At 41.8% G+C, this 14,179-nt stretch overlaps 1 protein-coding gene across 3 annotated transcripts in view; it reads right to left on the minus strand.

Moving 5' to 3' along the window:
- Positions 1-13,824, minus strand: part of KREMEN1 (kringle containing transmembrane protein 1) — a 43,009-nt gene extending 29,185 nt beyond the window's left edge. For all 3 annotated transcript variants that reach the window (XM_062616262.1, XM_062616253.1, XM_062616244.1), the window contains exons 1-3: positions 13,121-13,824; positions 3,754-3,916; positions 14-105 (exon numbers count right to left, since the gene is read on the minus strand). In XM_062616262.1, coding sequence (XP_062472246.1) covers positions 14-105; positions 3,754-3,916; positions 13,121-13,409 — 544 coding nt within the window. In that variant the 5' untranslated portion in view covers positions 13,410-13,824. The remainder of the gene's footprint in view (positions 1-13; positions 106-3,753; positions 3,917-13,120) is intronic.
- Between the last annotated feature and the right edge of the window lie 355 nt (positions 13,825-14,179).

Consider the following 14,179-nt stretch of genomic DNA (forward strand, 5'->3'; position numbering starts at 1 on the left):
ATGGTGCTCTTACTTCGGCAGGATGGAATTTCACAGTATTTCCAATATATTCCATCCTCATGTTCTGCAATGTAGCACCATGGGCTCACATCTCCATCAGGGTTCCTGAAAGAGAAGAATAGTGTGTGAGTGAAAAGTCATCAAGTATTTTTAAAAAACCCACATAAAAATCAATTTTATTAAGCTTTGGTGTCATTATTATTCTTGTTATAACAATTAATATTTAACTCGTTGGACTGACTTACCAAGAAAAATGCAAAAGTGGTCAGATCACTGTTTATTATAGTACACAACAAGCTAGTAGCATCTAAAACTTAACTTATTTTTTCTTTAAGTATAAAAGGTGCAGAGCTATTTCTGGCCAGTACTGAGGAAGATCATGTGTAGAGGTTCTTTAGACTCCTAAACCTGATTTCTGCCTTGGTACAAAACAGTCCAGACTCCAACTTTCTGTATGTATGATGATAAAAATATTTATCCAATCAAGTCTTCTGGGAAAGCCTCAGGTCTTGTCTTTTCAGTAAAGCTGAGTAAATTCGTTCCAGTGATCTGATATATTGATGGATAATTCCTTATGCATCCATGATTATTCTTTGCTTATTTGATTATTTTGTGTAGCGTCATTTACAAGTGCATACCTAATTAGTAATTAGGTTATTTAAAGTTTCTTTGTATGTACAATTTGAAAAACTATTTGTATTAAAAAGATCCATTTAAGAAATTAACTTGTTATTTTGGACAGTCAGGTTGAAATAAGACCTCTTCTTGTTAACTAGGGCCAACTACAATCTTTTTATCATGTACTTCGGCATGAATTCTATGAAGAGACCCCCCTACACTGAAGTGTCAGTTCAGCTGCATCTTGTAATTTGGGCACATTAACAAGTCTTTGTGGGAGATCCGATTTTTGAACTGCTGGGAACAGTTTTTTGTCAAATAACAGAATTCTGAAGACAACTGGTAAGTTAACTTCAATTTAGCTGATTAAAATGCTGCTGTTAGGCTTTCAACAGACTAGTGCACGAGGAAGACTAGTGTGTTTGGAATTTAGGTGTAATGGCAGAGCTTCCAGTGGCTAAAGAAAGAAAACTAGTATCAAGGAAAGCTTGTACTCGGAAATAACACAATTTTCTTTGGTTTCACACTTACAGGAAATTTGGCATTTACACTTGCGTGACAGAAATCAGATGTCTGTAACTGAATCATGGTAATGGCACTCCTCTTATAAATGCCTTAAAATGCAAGGAAATTGCAGAGAAATGTGATAAACATCTTTAGAAATCTTTGCCTTGAACCTCAAAAGTGCACACAAACAGAAAACAATCAAGTGTCTTTCAAAATCTCCAAAAACTTCAGTCCACATAATTCTGTTATGGCTAAAATTAAGTTTAGCCGAACATTATGAGGAATTTCTGTCATAACAGGGTGTCTTGCAGTAAACAAAGTATTCCAAGTAGGGACCACCCATGCAGAGATAACATGCTTCTGATAAGTGCTTTAAGTGTAAAATTACATTATTCAAATGTTGTCCTTAAAATTGAGCCTCAGAGGATCATAGTATGCCCTAAAAAAGCCTTGTGAGAAGGGAAGATCACCTTGTCTGTTGTCACAAAGCAAATGAGTGGCGAGAAACAGCTAAAACAGCAGTATCTTCACCCATGAAGCCCTGACAAGATTTGCATGCTAAAGATATGCTCTGACACTCTTAAAACAGTGACTTTGCAAGCTTTTTTTTTTCTTTTCCAACAGAATGTGAAGTCAAAAAGCATTTATTCATTAGGATCATCATTTCATACACCTGTGAGAATACTCTTGGGCCAAGTGATACAACAAAGAAGGAAATGGCTAACCTTCCAGTCAAACTTCACCTCAAAGGGGATAATCTAACACCCAGTAGATTGAGGCTAAAAAGCTGTATCTGGTAATTGAATTTCTCAGGCTTACATACCAAATTATAGGCTTCTTGCTCCTCATTTGCTGAGTAAAGTGAAACTCTAATAAGGATAACTTGAATACCTGCATAAACATCTAGGATATTGACATACAGCAACAATCAAAATTACCTTCTTGATTGTGCTGTTTGTATCAGAGTTAATTCAGTGGCCACTCGCCTTTCTATAGCTCCATATTATTATGTGCACTGAGAGACACATCTCTCTGCATGTCATGAAAATTATTATGCACTTTGTGGTGTTGGGCTGAGTGAAGCTGTGAAGTTGGTGTAAAATGCTTTTGAGGGGAACAGTCTTTTCAGTGCTCACATGCCAATCAGCTACTAGACTGCCTGAAGGGTTTTCTCAAGAGAATGGCCAACTTCTATAGTGTTTCTTTAGTAGGTGGTGTAGTTTTTGCTCCTCCAAGATGCTGAACTGATTCAAAAAAATGCATCAATTCTGAAGTTGGCAATAATGCTTTCTCCTTCTATGGCTGAAAACAGAGTCCACTGGTGTAACACATTGAACAATGTTATTTTGAAGCACTGATGTAGCCACTGGAAAAGATCCCAAGTCTTTTTCTTCCCTGCCCTTCACCAATGTTCCCCAATCAGAAATACCCTGCTGAGGCACCAAATACTCTGGAAACACAACTGACTCCTTTCATCAGTGTGCTCATCCCTGTGCTGCATGTCACAAGACCCCTTCTTTGTGCTTTCTTAGTTATTCTCCATTAACTGTCTGGTTCTGTCTCTGTTATATTTTGTCTGTCTGTGATTAAATATGGTAAAGTTTGAAGGCGTCAACTGTATAGGCTCTACCCTGGAACGCCTATAGCCTGCCAAGTAGAAGTATCTTCCAGAAGAATTGAGGTGTGGTTTGAACCTTCTCACGGAGAAGACATTGCTATGGCTCAGGTAACTCAGTTCTTAACCGCATGGGTTGAACATCTCTGTTCTCATTACACAGTGAGAGACACCACTCAATTTTATAAGTGTCCTAGATGAGCTGATGACTATCGCTGTTTAAGAAATGTATCTATGAGGTTATTCCCTACCTATTTCCATAGGAAGTATAGACAGGTATAAAAACTTAGCTGGTCAGTCCTTGCAAAGATAAAACTGCGTGTAACTTCCTGATGCACAACATCAGGGAGTTAAATGTTGCAGGCTAAAAAGAGTCTGCAGAGCCTAAACATCTCTGAACTTATTCTTATTTGCCTCCTAAATTCTGGAGTTCTTATTTAAGTTTCACTCCAAGTTCTACCCACAGAACTTCTACCTCTCTTTAGAAGGCAAGGAAATGAAAGGGGACCTGCCATGGTTTAAGCTGGTGTTGTAACCACTGACAGTTGAGCTTCCAAATTCAAGCAACAGCTCTAAGTCACTGAAAAGCTTACGCTGAGAACTTAGCAAAAAACTCAGAAACGGAACAGAGAACAGAAATAGGCTTGTGGGTGAGGATAAAAACCATAATGTTGCAGTCTTCCACAGACATTCACTAGTGCTTCTATACTTGTGACATGGATAATTTTTTTTATCTCCACCTTTTCATTTAAGTAACCTCTAGTCTTTCTCCATGATGCCAAATACAGGTTGGATATATGATCTGGACTTTGTGTGAGAGCTGGGTTGATAAAGTTATTCTACTAATGGTGCTTGAAGATTCAGGGTACTGATTACAGGATAAACCAAAACCTATTAGACATCCATGGTTCTGACATTCTTCACTGCGTGATAGGAAGTTTCCTAATTTTTTGTCAAGTGTTTAAAGTAATACTGGGTAATCAGGCAATGTTAGTAGCCAAGATACTTCTTACCTGCAGTAGTTATGCTCTCCAAGCCCTCCCTCCCCATTGGGATATTTCAAAGTATTATAAGGATGCTCAAAGGTTTCATTCCAAAAAAGACAAGGTTTCCCTGCATATTGGGAGGTCTGGTTCTGAGTGCCACGATAGTCAGCCCCATTTGCTGTATAACATTCTGGGAAGAAATGGAAATGGAGAAAGAGAATGAATGTATGTAGGTTTAGCCTTTGGTTGTTCTTCCCTCACCCTCCACCCCCATCCCAAAACATCATGTTTCCTTTCACTAACATACTTCCTGCATTGTTTAGGCAACTAAAGGTGCTGTCTGGGATGTAAGTTTTCTCTCAAACATCTATTGAAGAGATTATGATTTCATTACTTTACTAAACAATGTATAAGACAGGTCTGAAGAGTGGTTAATACAATTAACATGCACTTTCTGAATGCACTTTCACGATTAACAGGCACTTTACTAAACAACGTATAAGACAGGTCTGAAAAGTGGTTCATACAATTGACAAGCACTTTCTGAATAAGCATACTGTATTTTTACTGTTTTCCATGTGTTTTATTCATCAGGTTGAATCTGTAACTTGTTAAATTTCCAGAAATGAAATTGGATGATGCTGTCGGTCTGCCACATATCAGCACACTATCCAAAATCCTGTGCCAGTGTAACTAAAGTTGAGAATATCTACAGCTTTATAAAGTGAAAAAAATTGTAGGCATGGATCTTGCAAACGTTTACATCCCAATTTAGAAAAATTCTTAGGTGTTTTTTCCTCCCGTCTGAATTTCTTTAGAAAAGGACCTCTTTCGGCAGAGTACAATCATGATACTGTCGTTTGCTACTAATGCATTTATGCTTTCAGATCAAATTTATAGGTCAGTAGTATTCTGCCTCGCCCATATTTTCTCCCATTTATGTTTTCCTAATACTCAGGAAGTTAGAAATCAAAGCGGAGAATGATTTCTCTAGTCATTAAATGTACCATCCCCTTCTCAATAGAACTATAAATCTCATGCTGCCTGGCTTTGCTATGTCTTATTATTGACGTCTTCTGATCAAATAAATAGTCATACGCATGAACAATTTTACCTTTACTAAAAATGCAAAACATTTGTTATTAAATTGTGCACTGTGAGGGTAACAGAGCAGGGGAACAGTTTGCCCAGAAAGGCAAGTGTTGGAATCTCTATGTTCAAATGCCATCTGGACGTGGTCCTGGGTTGCCTGCTTTAAGTGACTGTGCTTGAGCAGAAGTCATCTAAATGATGAGCTCCAGAGATCACCTCCAACCTCAACTGTTCTGTGATCACCCTCCAGAAATAATTATTAAAATGTATCATAAATAGGTCTATCCTTGTTTATACTTAACACTTGGTAACATCTATCCTCAATGCATTTATTTAAAAGTAGTATAAAAAAACAACAGTCCATGACAGAATTAAAACTGTTGCATGACACTGCTGTAAGCATTATAAGCAGTACAAAGAGTACTGAGCAGCATTACTGGGTAAAGTCACAAACACTTCCTCCTAACTGCAGAACCTTGCTTTACCTGCTAGTATTCTCTGCAGAGACCATGCAACTACTGCAGAGATGTTCTACTGCCCCAGGGAAAGGGAGCGTGCTTTTTCTTAAGTGGAGGCTGCTGATCTCAGTGTCCCTTACAAGATACCTTACAAACAAGGCTAGAAAGACCTGTATGGCTGCAGTAGAAAGAGGTAAAAAAAAAAACACTCTCAGCTTAATCCTGATATTAGCAGTACACCTTTTTTGTATTTAGAAATACTGTGAGAGATGGGAAAACGTATTATTAAAACAATGCCTTTGAAATAACTTTAGTCTGCCCCCACAAATATCAGAATGGTGCAATTATAATGATTATTTCACTGTTTTATTACACAGCAGATGAAAGCTGATGTTTTTGTGCTTTCACTGCACATTTTCATGCCTAGGCAAGTTAGGATTGTATTAGATGGAATTTTGTTGCTGAAGGCACAGAGGTGTCTGCACTGCCATTAATGTATACTGCTATCATCTATGGACAAAAAGCCGTCTAACTTAACAAAACCAAGTTTCAAGTCAATACTCTTCCCTACTGTAATTTACCTGACTGCCTTAGCCATGAAGGTGAGCTACATACATTTACCTGAAAATGCAAATCTGAGTTTCCAGTACTGAGGCCACCACAGATACTTGGATAAACATAGGAAAAAAACCCACCCCACTTTAAAATCACCACAGTGCTGCAGCTTTCTTAAATACCTCTTTTTACTTTGCAGTTAATTAAGTTTTTCTATGTCAGCTGAAAAATACAAGTTGATGAATTTGGCATAGAAGAGAAGAAAACATTATCAAACTGGATAAACAAAACAACATACATTACAAAGAAGCAATTACAAGAAGTGATAAGCATATCCATAAAAGACATCTACTTCAGTTTAGTGATGTTGCTTTTTTTGCTTCTCATTTCTAATGAACAGCAATATGTGCTAACATCTACTCTGAAATGCAAGGAATGCTACAATACCTGAAGGTAATCTGGCACACACACTAAACTAAACTGAAGTTAACATCAGTCCATTTTAGGATCTGCTAAGACTGGCCCATGCTCTAACTTGCAGCAGCAACTGACTTTCATTTTCATGTCAGCTGATTTTTTTTTTTTTCCTTTTTTTAAAATAGATTTTCTTCAAATTTCGTTGCACTACACTAGGACTTTAAGGACACTGCACAAAAGAACGAGTTAGAGCTCTTCATTCTTCTTAGCTGTAGGTCTTGTTTGCAAGACAACAGGTAGCTGTAACAGTGCCTCCTGTACACTTTGTACTTTTGTACTACCAAGAGATTTGGGAACAATGTGCTATCTGAGCTGTAGTGGTTTTGTTAGCATCTAGATGTGGAAGGAAGAGGCAGTAAGATACAACGTAAAACCAATGATTATCCCAGAAAAACTGAAATGGAAACTTAGTTTTGGAATTTAGCAGCTGTTATCATATAAAATACATACCTTTCTGTGTTACAGGGAATTCGCTAGGAAATTTTCATTTTGTTAATTATTATTAATAATTTTGCCGTAGCATGGAAGTGCATTCTAAGTAGCTATTGGCATTTAAAAAATCAGGTCCTTTGTTCTACACTCTTTTACCTTAAACAGTCAGCTTTGAGATCTGCTGAGATATCCTTTGTACAGTTTTCTATAAAATTCCTAGCAATATGAAAACAGATCTCTCAGCATATTCAGTATCTTGGCAGTAAACATCTGAATACTATTTATTACACAGTGATTTTGCCATATTTTGTTGCACAACAGCCAAGACACTACCTTAGTGATCTCACTGTGAAATTAATATTCCCAGTGTGTTAAAGGTGCAAAATGAATGTTTTGTCTGCAGACAGACCACTGTCCTCTCCACTTCTAATCCACAGGCTGCACTTTGAAGACAGAAGTCCTAAAAGATTTTGGAGCTCAGAACCTCCTCTTTCATCTTGCACCATTGGTGCAATAATCCTGTGGGGAAAAAAAGAGCTTAAAACAAAGGTCAGCTGGATTTGTCTGCAAAAAACTGATTCAGAAGAGTTCATCTAACTAAAACAGTCAGAAAAGAGTGGAGTGAACACTACTGGTAAAACTCAGGCTTGCTTACTCAAATTACCTGATTTCTCTTTGGTAGATTATGATCATGTAGAAAGGAGAGAAAAAAAACAATCAACCAACCATCCAACAACAATCCCATTTCCTTTACTGTTCTGGCACCCACTGGATCTGACTGCCTTACATTAGCTGATACTTCCATGTTACTTTAGGCTATAAAGCCCTTCGCTGGGAATCTAACTAACATCTGCACAGTGACTCAAGGAAATCAGTATCAGTTCTATGACTTTCTGTTTTGCAAGACTGTAGTACTATGACAGAGCTTGCACTATATCCAAGTCCTCTCCCAGTGGCAAAGACAGCAAGGGAAGAACAGGCACTTTGTGGAGGCCAAAACTGTCAGCTTTCTAGAAGGCACGAGAAAGCCGCTATGCTTGATAATTTGTCACATGGTTTCTGTTCATGTACCCAAAACTGAGTTTAAACTACCCTGTCAAGTGTAAACCCGTATTAAACCACCAGGGTTTTAGGCAGGACATAAAGCAAGCTGTGACCATTCAACTCATGAAGTGTTCAACCTCCTCGTATTTCAACATCTTAGTCAGCTGGGTTTCAAATATAGTCTGAAGTAGAGGCTTGTGTCAAATCCATTATTAAAATCAACGTCTGTGATGATTTTGTTGTATTAACTGTCTAATGACCCTGCTGCTTCTACTGTTTTGTTGGGATTATCTGCAAACAGGATTAGTCAGGCTGAACCACTGCAGTGGTTCTAGTCATGAAAAGTTGGAGGGTTCCAACAGGTCCTGTTCTGAATAATGCCTATGAGCTTTAGTGAGAAAACGTGGACAGCAGTGTGTTGCGGGGGCTGCTTCTGTTTTCAACATATCAGGTGCTATGGTTGACAGAAAAATAACTCTTTTAAAAGAAATACGGAGACTAGAAAAGTGTGTATTGAGTGGCAACTACTAGAAAGAAAAAGCAAAAATATGCCTGGGGATGGTTGTCCATTATGAGTGAATGTTCAGTGTGTGACACAGGTTCACAATTAGGTTTATTAGAGCCAGATCAACATTTGGAAGATCAAACAGCAGCTGTAGTAGAAATTTTTTCCATCTGTCTCAGTTCCTTCTTCAATGTAGGGATCTTACAATGAGCACTTACGCCTTTGTTACTCTGGGACTGTAGGGCTGCCTGCACTCCACATGTGCCACTTCAGGCACCACTTTAGGATCACTTGAAAAATTAAGGTAGTGCAGCATGTAACAGTCTGACTTTTTTACTGAATGAAGCGCTGATGATAAAACATTGACATTTCAGAGTCTCCAATGATTTTTTTAAGATGTTTGCTTTAAGTTCTGGAAGCTACTCAGAGTGCTGACTAGTGGCCAGAAAGATTAAAGGTTGACAACAAGAAGCAGATAAATGAAAGGTAAATGAAAGTGGCTCTTTAAATCTTGGGTTTCATTACAGTGGTGTGATAGCCAGAACATTAAATGTTCTGTAAGGCAAGAAAGATTCCTTGAATTTACATGTTACAGCTGCCTACTAAACAAGTTCTTACTTGTTTTCCTTACAGCCATTCAGAAGAGTAAGAAAAATGCTTAAGCAGAATGTAAGAACATGGAATCAAAGGTGCCAGGTCTGATAATGACTCCATATCAGCTGCTCAATGCACACAAGGCATGGTAAGAAGACTTTTAAGTCATTTCCATTCTACCTAAATTTTTCTAGTTCATGCTAGAGCTTGCAATTTAAGTACTCCTCCTTAAATGAAAGCACTGTATGTAGGTGCAGATGGCAACAGTTACAGGCACTAACCAGATGCTGTAGTCTCTAATTTGATTGAAAGGCTATAATTAGACAGCAAAAACACTTCAATGAGAGAGTAACGCACAGAGGAAAGGACAGAAACCACTTAACCGATGCCAAGATACCCCACCAGTACAGAGGCAGGGGCCCACGGATGGAGGGGCAGAACACCAAATTACCTTCTTCAGATGTGAACATTTTTGTTTCCCTATGGATGCAAATAGGGATTCTATTATCATAGGTTGCCACAGTTCTTCATGTGGGAACACTGATTAAAACCAGAAGAAGCTTCAGGAGATCAAAGAGACAAATACAGCTTCTGTGGTCATTATTAAAAATATTTTTAGCAGTGCAATGGTTTTCTTTGAAGATGCAGTTTTATCGATTGAACCAAAAGTTCATTTGCCTACTGTCATATGACTGGTCAAAAAAAAATTCATCTCATTCCGTACTGCGTTATGATGCAAAATAAATGCTTTTGTGAAACATAAGGCTGCTTTAGACTCATGCATGGGGAAAATCAGTGTAGTGTTTTTGCATTTCAATATTTTACTATTCTAATTAATATGAATATAACAAAAGCCCTTATTAAAACTATCAGGCCTATACTGTAGCAACACAACGCAACAATTGACACAAGCTCAAGAAAAAAAACTTCAGGAAAGAATGATCTTTGTTTAAAATTACAGTTTTCAAAATCACTAGAAAGTAACTCCCCATTTGGTAAATCAGCCAGCTAAACTGATGTGCTGCTGTGACAGTGCTTGGTTAGCTGATCATTTATTCTTTGCAATGTAGGGGTACTCTGTAAGTAGTTTAAAAATCATCTCCCTCTCATTTCTACGTATCCACACACAAACACACACAGAGACACACATACAATTTTTAAAGGCCTCAAACAGAATTGCTTTTGCTGGTCAGAATTAGCAGCTTATATAGCATTGGCCTGAACCAGGGAGTAGCCACAGTGAACACTTACCTGACGTTTGATCAAACCTTGACTAACACATCCGTCTGTCCTGTAAGAATATACATTCCTGGAAACATACAGACGTGACGCTCCACACTTGTGCTCCCTGGCACTGTATGAGTTGTTATAGATGTGAATTTGCTATTCTTGTAAAACTTTGATTACTAACCTTCAATCCAACCACTTTTTCATCACTTCCCCTTTTTTGGTTTTTTTTTGTGGCTTTGGGGTTTGATTTTTTCTTCCTCTTTATGGAATATGTTTGAAGCAGGTGAATTAGGATATAGCATGAGAGGCAGTTACCCTTAATTCTAATGTTTAAAAGTATGCATTTTGTACATTTTTTTCTCTTTAGTTGTAGAATACAAATATGCTATATCAGCAACAGCTTTGCAGCTGCTGCCTAGTCCTCAGCCACAAGATGCAAACACACTTGTTTTGTGATTCTTTATCACTGGAAGTAAGAATGCATGATGTGGCCCCATAAGAATTTCTGTTCCTTAATATACTCATTTGTTTATTTTTCTCTGTGAAGTTTTAAAACTGTTGTTCCATTGTCAAGCATGGCAGACTGAATCCCTTTGGAAATTTTATCAGGATGGGCCATAGCCACTGTGCAGATGGAGAGAGTGGTCAACTGCACAACAATTATAGTGTGATATGACAAAGAATGCAAATTTTGCAGCTGGCAGCATGTAATCCCTGCCTCCCTCCTGCTTTTTTGGCTCCATCCTGCCTAAATCCATTCACGTAACTCTGGATTTTGAGCTATGCACTATGCATGTAGAAGCATGATATGCTGAAGTGTCTGACTATTTCATTTTCTATCTGTCTGGTTAGAAATGCTTTTTTGATTATTTCATGACAATTGCTTCCATCTCTTTGACTTTGTAATACAAAACTCACCAAATTTAGACAGTCTTTTCATGTTAGGCAATCTATTATCCCGTCTCTTATTTCTGATTCACTTGAGAAATGTGGTATGACTGAAGTTTGAATGCTGCAAATGTCAGAGTTTGGATCAATAGAAACTGTTAGACATCACACAGTGAAGCAGAAACATTCTGTGAAAAGCAGCACAGTACCATGTGCAAAAACGATTGTTAACTCACTCTAATTTCTGACAATTTGAGTAATTTTTCATAAGGCGATTCCAGAAGTTAAAGTTTCTCTCCTGTCTTAGTAAATGATGGTGTGACACAGCCTGCATTATGACTGCATTTTACAATAATATTAAGATGTGCGTTTTATTAAACTGAGGAATAGGGATTAAAAATATACTATATGATAAACTGCCTTACAAAAGAAATATCCGTGTTTGTCATTTCAGAATTCTGCTAGCTGAAAGTACAACCTGACCCAGCTGATCCCAGTTTGGTCCTGTGGACTGACAAGAAGATGATCCTGGGGTATGGTTTGTGCATGTTAGCAGCCCTGCAGATTTGTACATGGCATATAAATTACAGGTCCTTGCTGAAGTGTAGATTTGCACTGTTTCAGGTTCTTTAGCACAAGACACAGAGGGGGCAGTGCTTTCTACATCCATTCTCCTTTACTACCCCTTCACTCAAAGGCAATATTCCTCTCAGTAGTTTTCCCACCTCCTCCTACAATAGCTGCTTGCGCTCAGGCATCTCTGTCCACTTTAGTGGCTGCCAGTGCATGCAGTTAGATGTTGGTTAGAGGGGGGAAGTGCAGGTGTGTAAACAGGTATGATCCTCTCAATAGCCTATGAACCCAACATTCACACTGGGATATATCCTCCACTTGCTGTCATGCAGCCTGCTGTGAGGGACATGGTCACAGATGGAGTGTTCTGTCCACAGTTCTGCTCAGAAACCTTAAAAGAAGTCATTCTTCAACTTAAGCAAGGGAAGAAGTACCTATTGTGTGCACCAAACATGTCCTAATGGTACTGGGAACAGACCATTCTAGGCATGCTTTAGATATGTCCCTACCTAGGCAGCTCTCTAGACTCTTATCTGAAAAGACAATCATGTTTTACTCACTTCAGGTAACTTCTGAGAAGTTGTAAATTTTACCTTCTGAGTTCCGTGATAAAATGCTTCCTTCCCTCTCTCCCTCCCCACCCTCAATAAAGTTTATGTAAGTATTTTCCAAATCTAATTAAACGTCTACAAAACCTTGAGCAAGTACCTGTTCATGGTGAAAGTAGAGCAAATTCTACATTGTAAAGAATAACGATTAGGATACACAAAATGTACCCAGGTGTACCATGCATCTGACGGCCCTGACACTGTGATGAACTGAAACAGCCACTTCAAAACTCATTAAGCAGTTTATCAGAGTGGAACTGTGATACTTGAAATCATCACTAGCAACTGAGATGAGGACAAAAGGCTGCAGAGACATCTTAAGTGAAGAATCACACTAACAGGTAGCAAAGCTTAAGGCTTCCCAGATTCCTTGGCTGAACAAGAACCGCAACGGTCAGAGGAGTCCGTTCGTGACAGGCGCTGGGGCAGCCACCCCGAGTTCTCGTTCCTCAGCGCCGGTTCTGCCCTGCTGCCACTGTTACTTCATGTCCCAGTGAGTGTACCCACGCCCCACAGTCCCTGCTCCTTGCAGATGCCTCCGTTCTGCAGATCTAGCTACGAAACCACTTTTACAGAGATAAGTGCTGCTCTTCTTCCTTTTACCTCACGCCTCCAGTCTCCCGCGCTCCCAGCTCAGCGAGTACAGGGAGATCCTCAGATACCCCACACGCTGCAAACCCCGCGCGAAAATCCCCCCTGCGCGTCTGTTCGAGCAGCTTCGAGCCGTGCCCCGCAGTGGCGAGCAGGAAGAGCCGTCGTCGCGACCTCGAAGAGGTACTGGTGGGCGGCAGAGCCCTATGCCGGAGGCTGCGCGCCAGTGCAGTCTGCGGGGTTCAGGGGGAGCCCGCCCCGCTCCACCGCCATCACCCCCGCGCGAGGGGATGGCGGAACGGCCCCACACGCTCCCCCCTCCCGGCTCCCCGCGACGCGTCACTCACCGGAGAGAACGGGCTCCCGGCAGCAGCTCAGCGTCAGACCTGACAAGGCCAGGACGGCGGCGAGAGCCGGGGGCTCCATGGGCAGCGGCCGCCGGGCCGCACCGCACTCACAGGAGGCAGCCCCCCTGCTCCGGGGCAGAGGTGGTCGCGGGCGGCCAGGAAGAACGCGAAGTGCGGGAAGCGGCGGCCCTACAGCATGTGTCCTGAAACTGCGCCCCGGCGAGGTGCCGAGTGGCAGATGAGGGATCCTATTACCAGCCATGTGACAGGAAAGGATAGAGACCAACATCCCAACCTGCTGTAGCGCGGAGCTGGAGAACCGCTGCCTTTGCGTTTGACACCGACGGATTTAGGCTGCCGGTGCTCGCTCCACTGCCAGGGCATGGGGTCCGCAAAGCCCTCCGCTCAGGCAGGGCCGCCCCGCCGCCAGTGAGGAACTGCCCGGGGCCCCTTCTCCCCCACTCCGCCCCAGGAGCGACCCACGTCTCGCTCTCGTCACCCCGCTGTGCCCTCACACCGGCCACACGTCGCGGTCGAGGGAGAGGCCGAGCAGGAACCCGCCAGCCCCATAGCCCGGGCCCTGCCTGCGGCCCGCCGCTGTACCGGCCCCACGCTCGCCCTCCGGGCTGTGGGTCCAAGGGAGTTGTCTGCCAGCAGACGGGAGCGCGCAGGTGCAGCCTATGTCATCCCTTGCAGCCAGGCCGGGGGGAAACAAAAAGGACGCTGTGAACTAAGTACTGGTGCCGTGCAGCTCTCGCCGCTCACAGCCGCTCTGCGTGATCGCGGCTTGGCCAAAGGGCTGCACCCGAGCAGCGCCTGCCTGAGGGACGCGGCCGAGAGCGGCGTGGAACTGGCAGGCACGCGGCGCTTTAGGGCGTCGTTCTACGACGGGAAAGGCCCCTCCCGCGCGGCGGGCACGGCCGGGCAGCGGAACACTGCCCCCGCCCGCGGGCAGCGCCGCAGGGACCCGCCCCACGGCGCGCGCTGCGTCCCGGCGCAGGGCGGAGCCGGCGTAAGCCCGTGGCGGGGTCTCGCGCTGGGGCGCGTAGGCGCGCGGAG

This window comes from Pezoporus occidentalis, unplaced genomic scaffold, assembly GCF_034315485.1.
Source record: "Pezoporus occidentalis ecotype Australia unplaced genomic scaffold, CSIRO_AGI_Poc_V1 ctg102, whole genome shotgun sequence".
Classification (NCBI taxonomy): domain Eukaryota; kingdom Metazoa; phylum Chordata; class Aves; order Psittaciformes; family Psittacidae; genus Pezoporus; species Pezoporus occidentalis.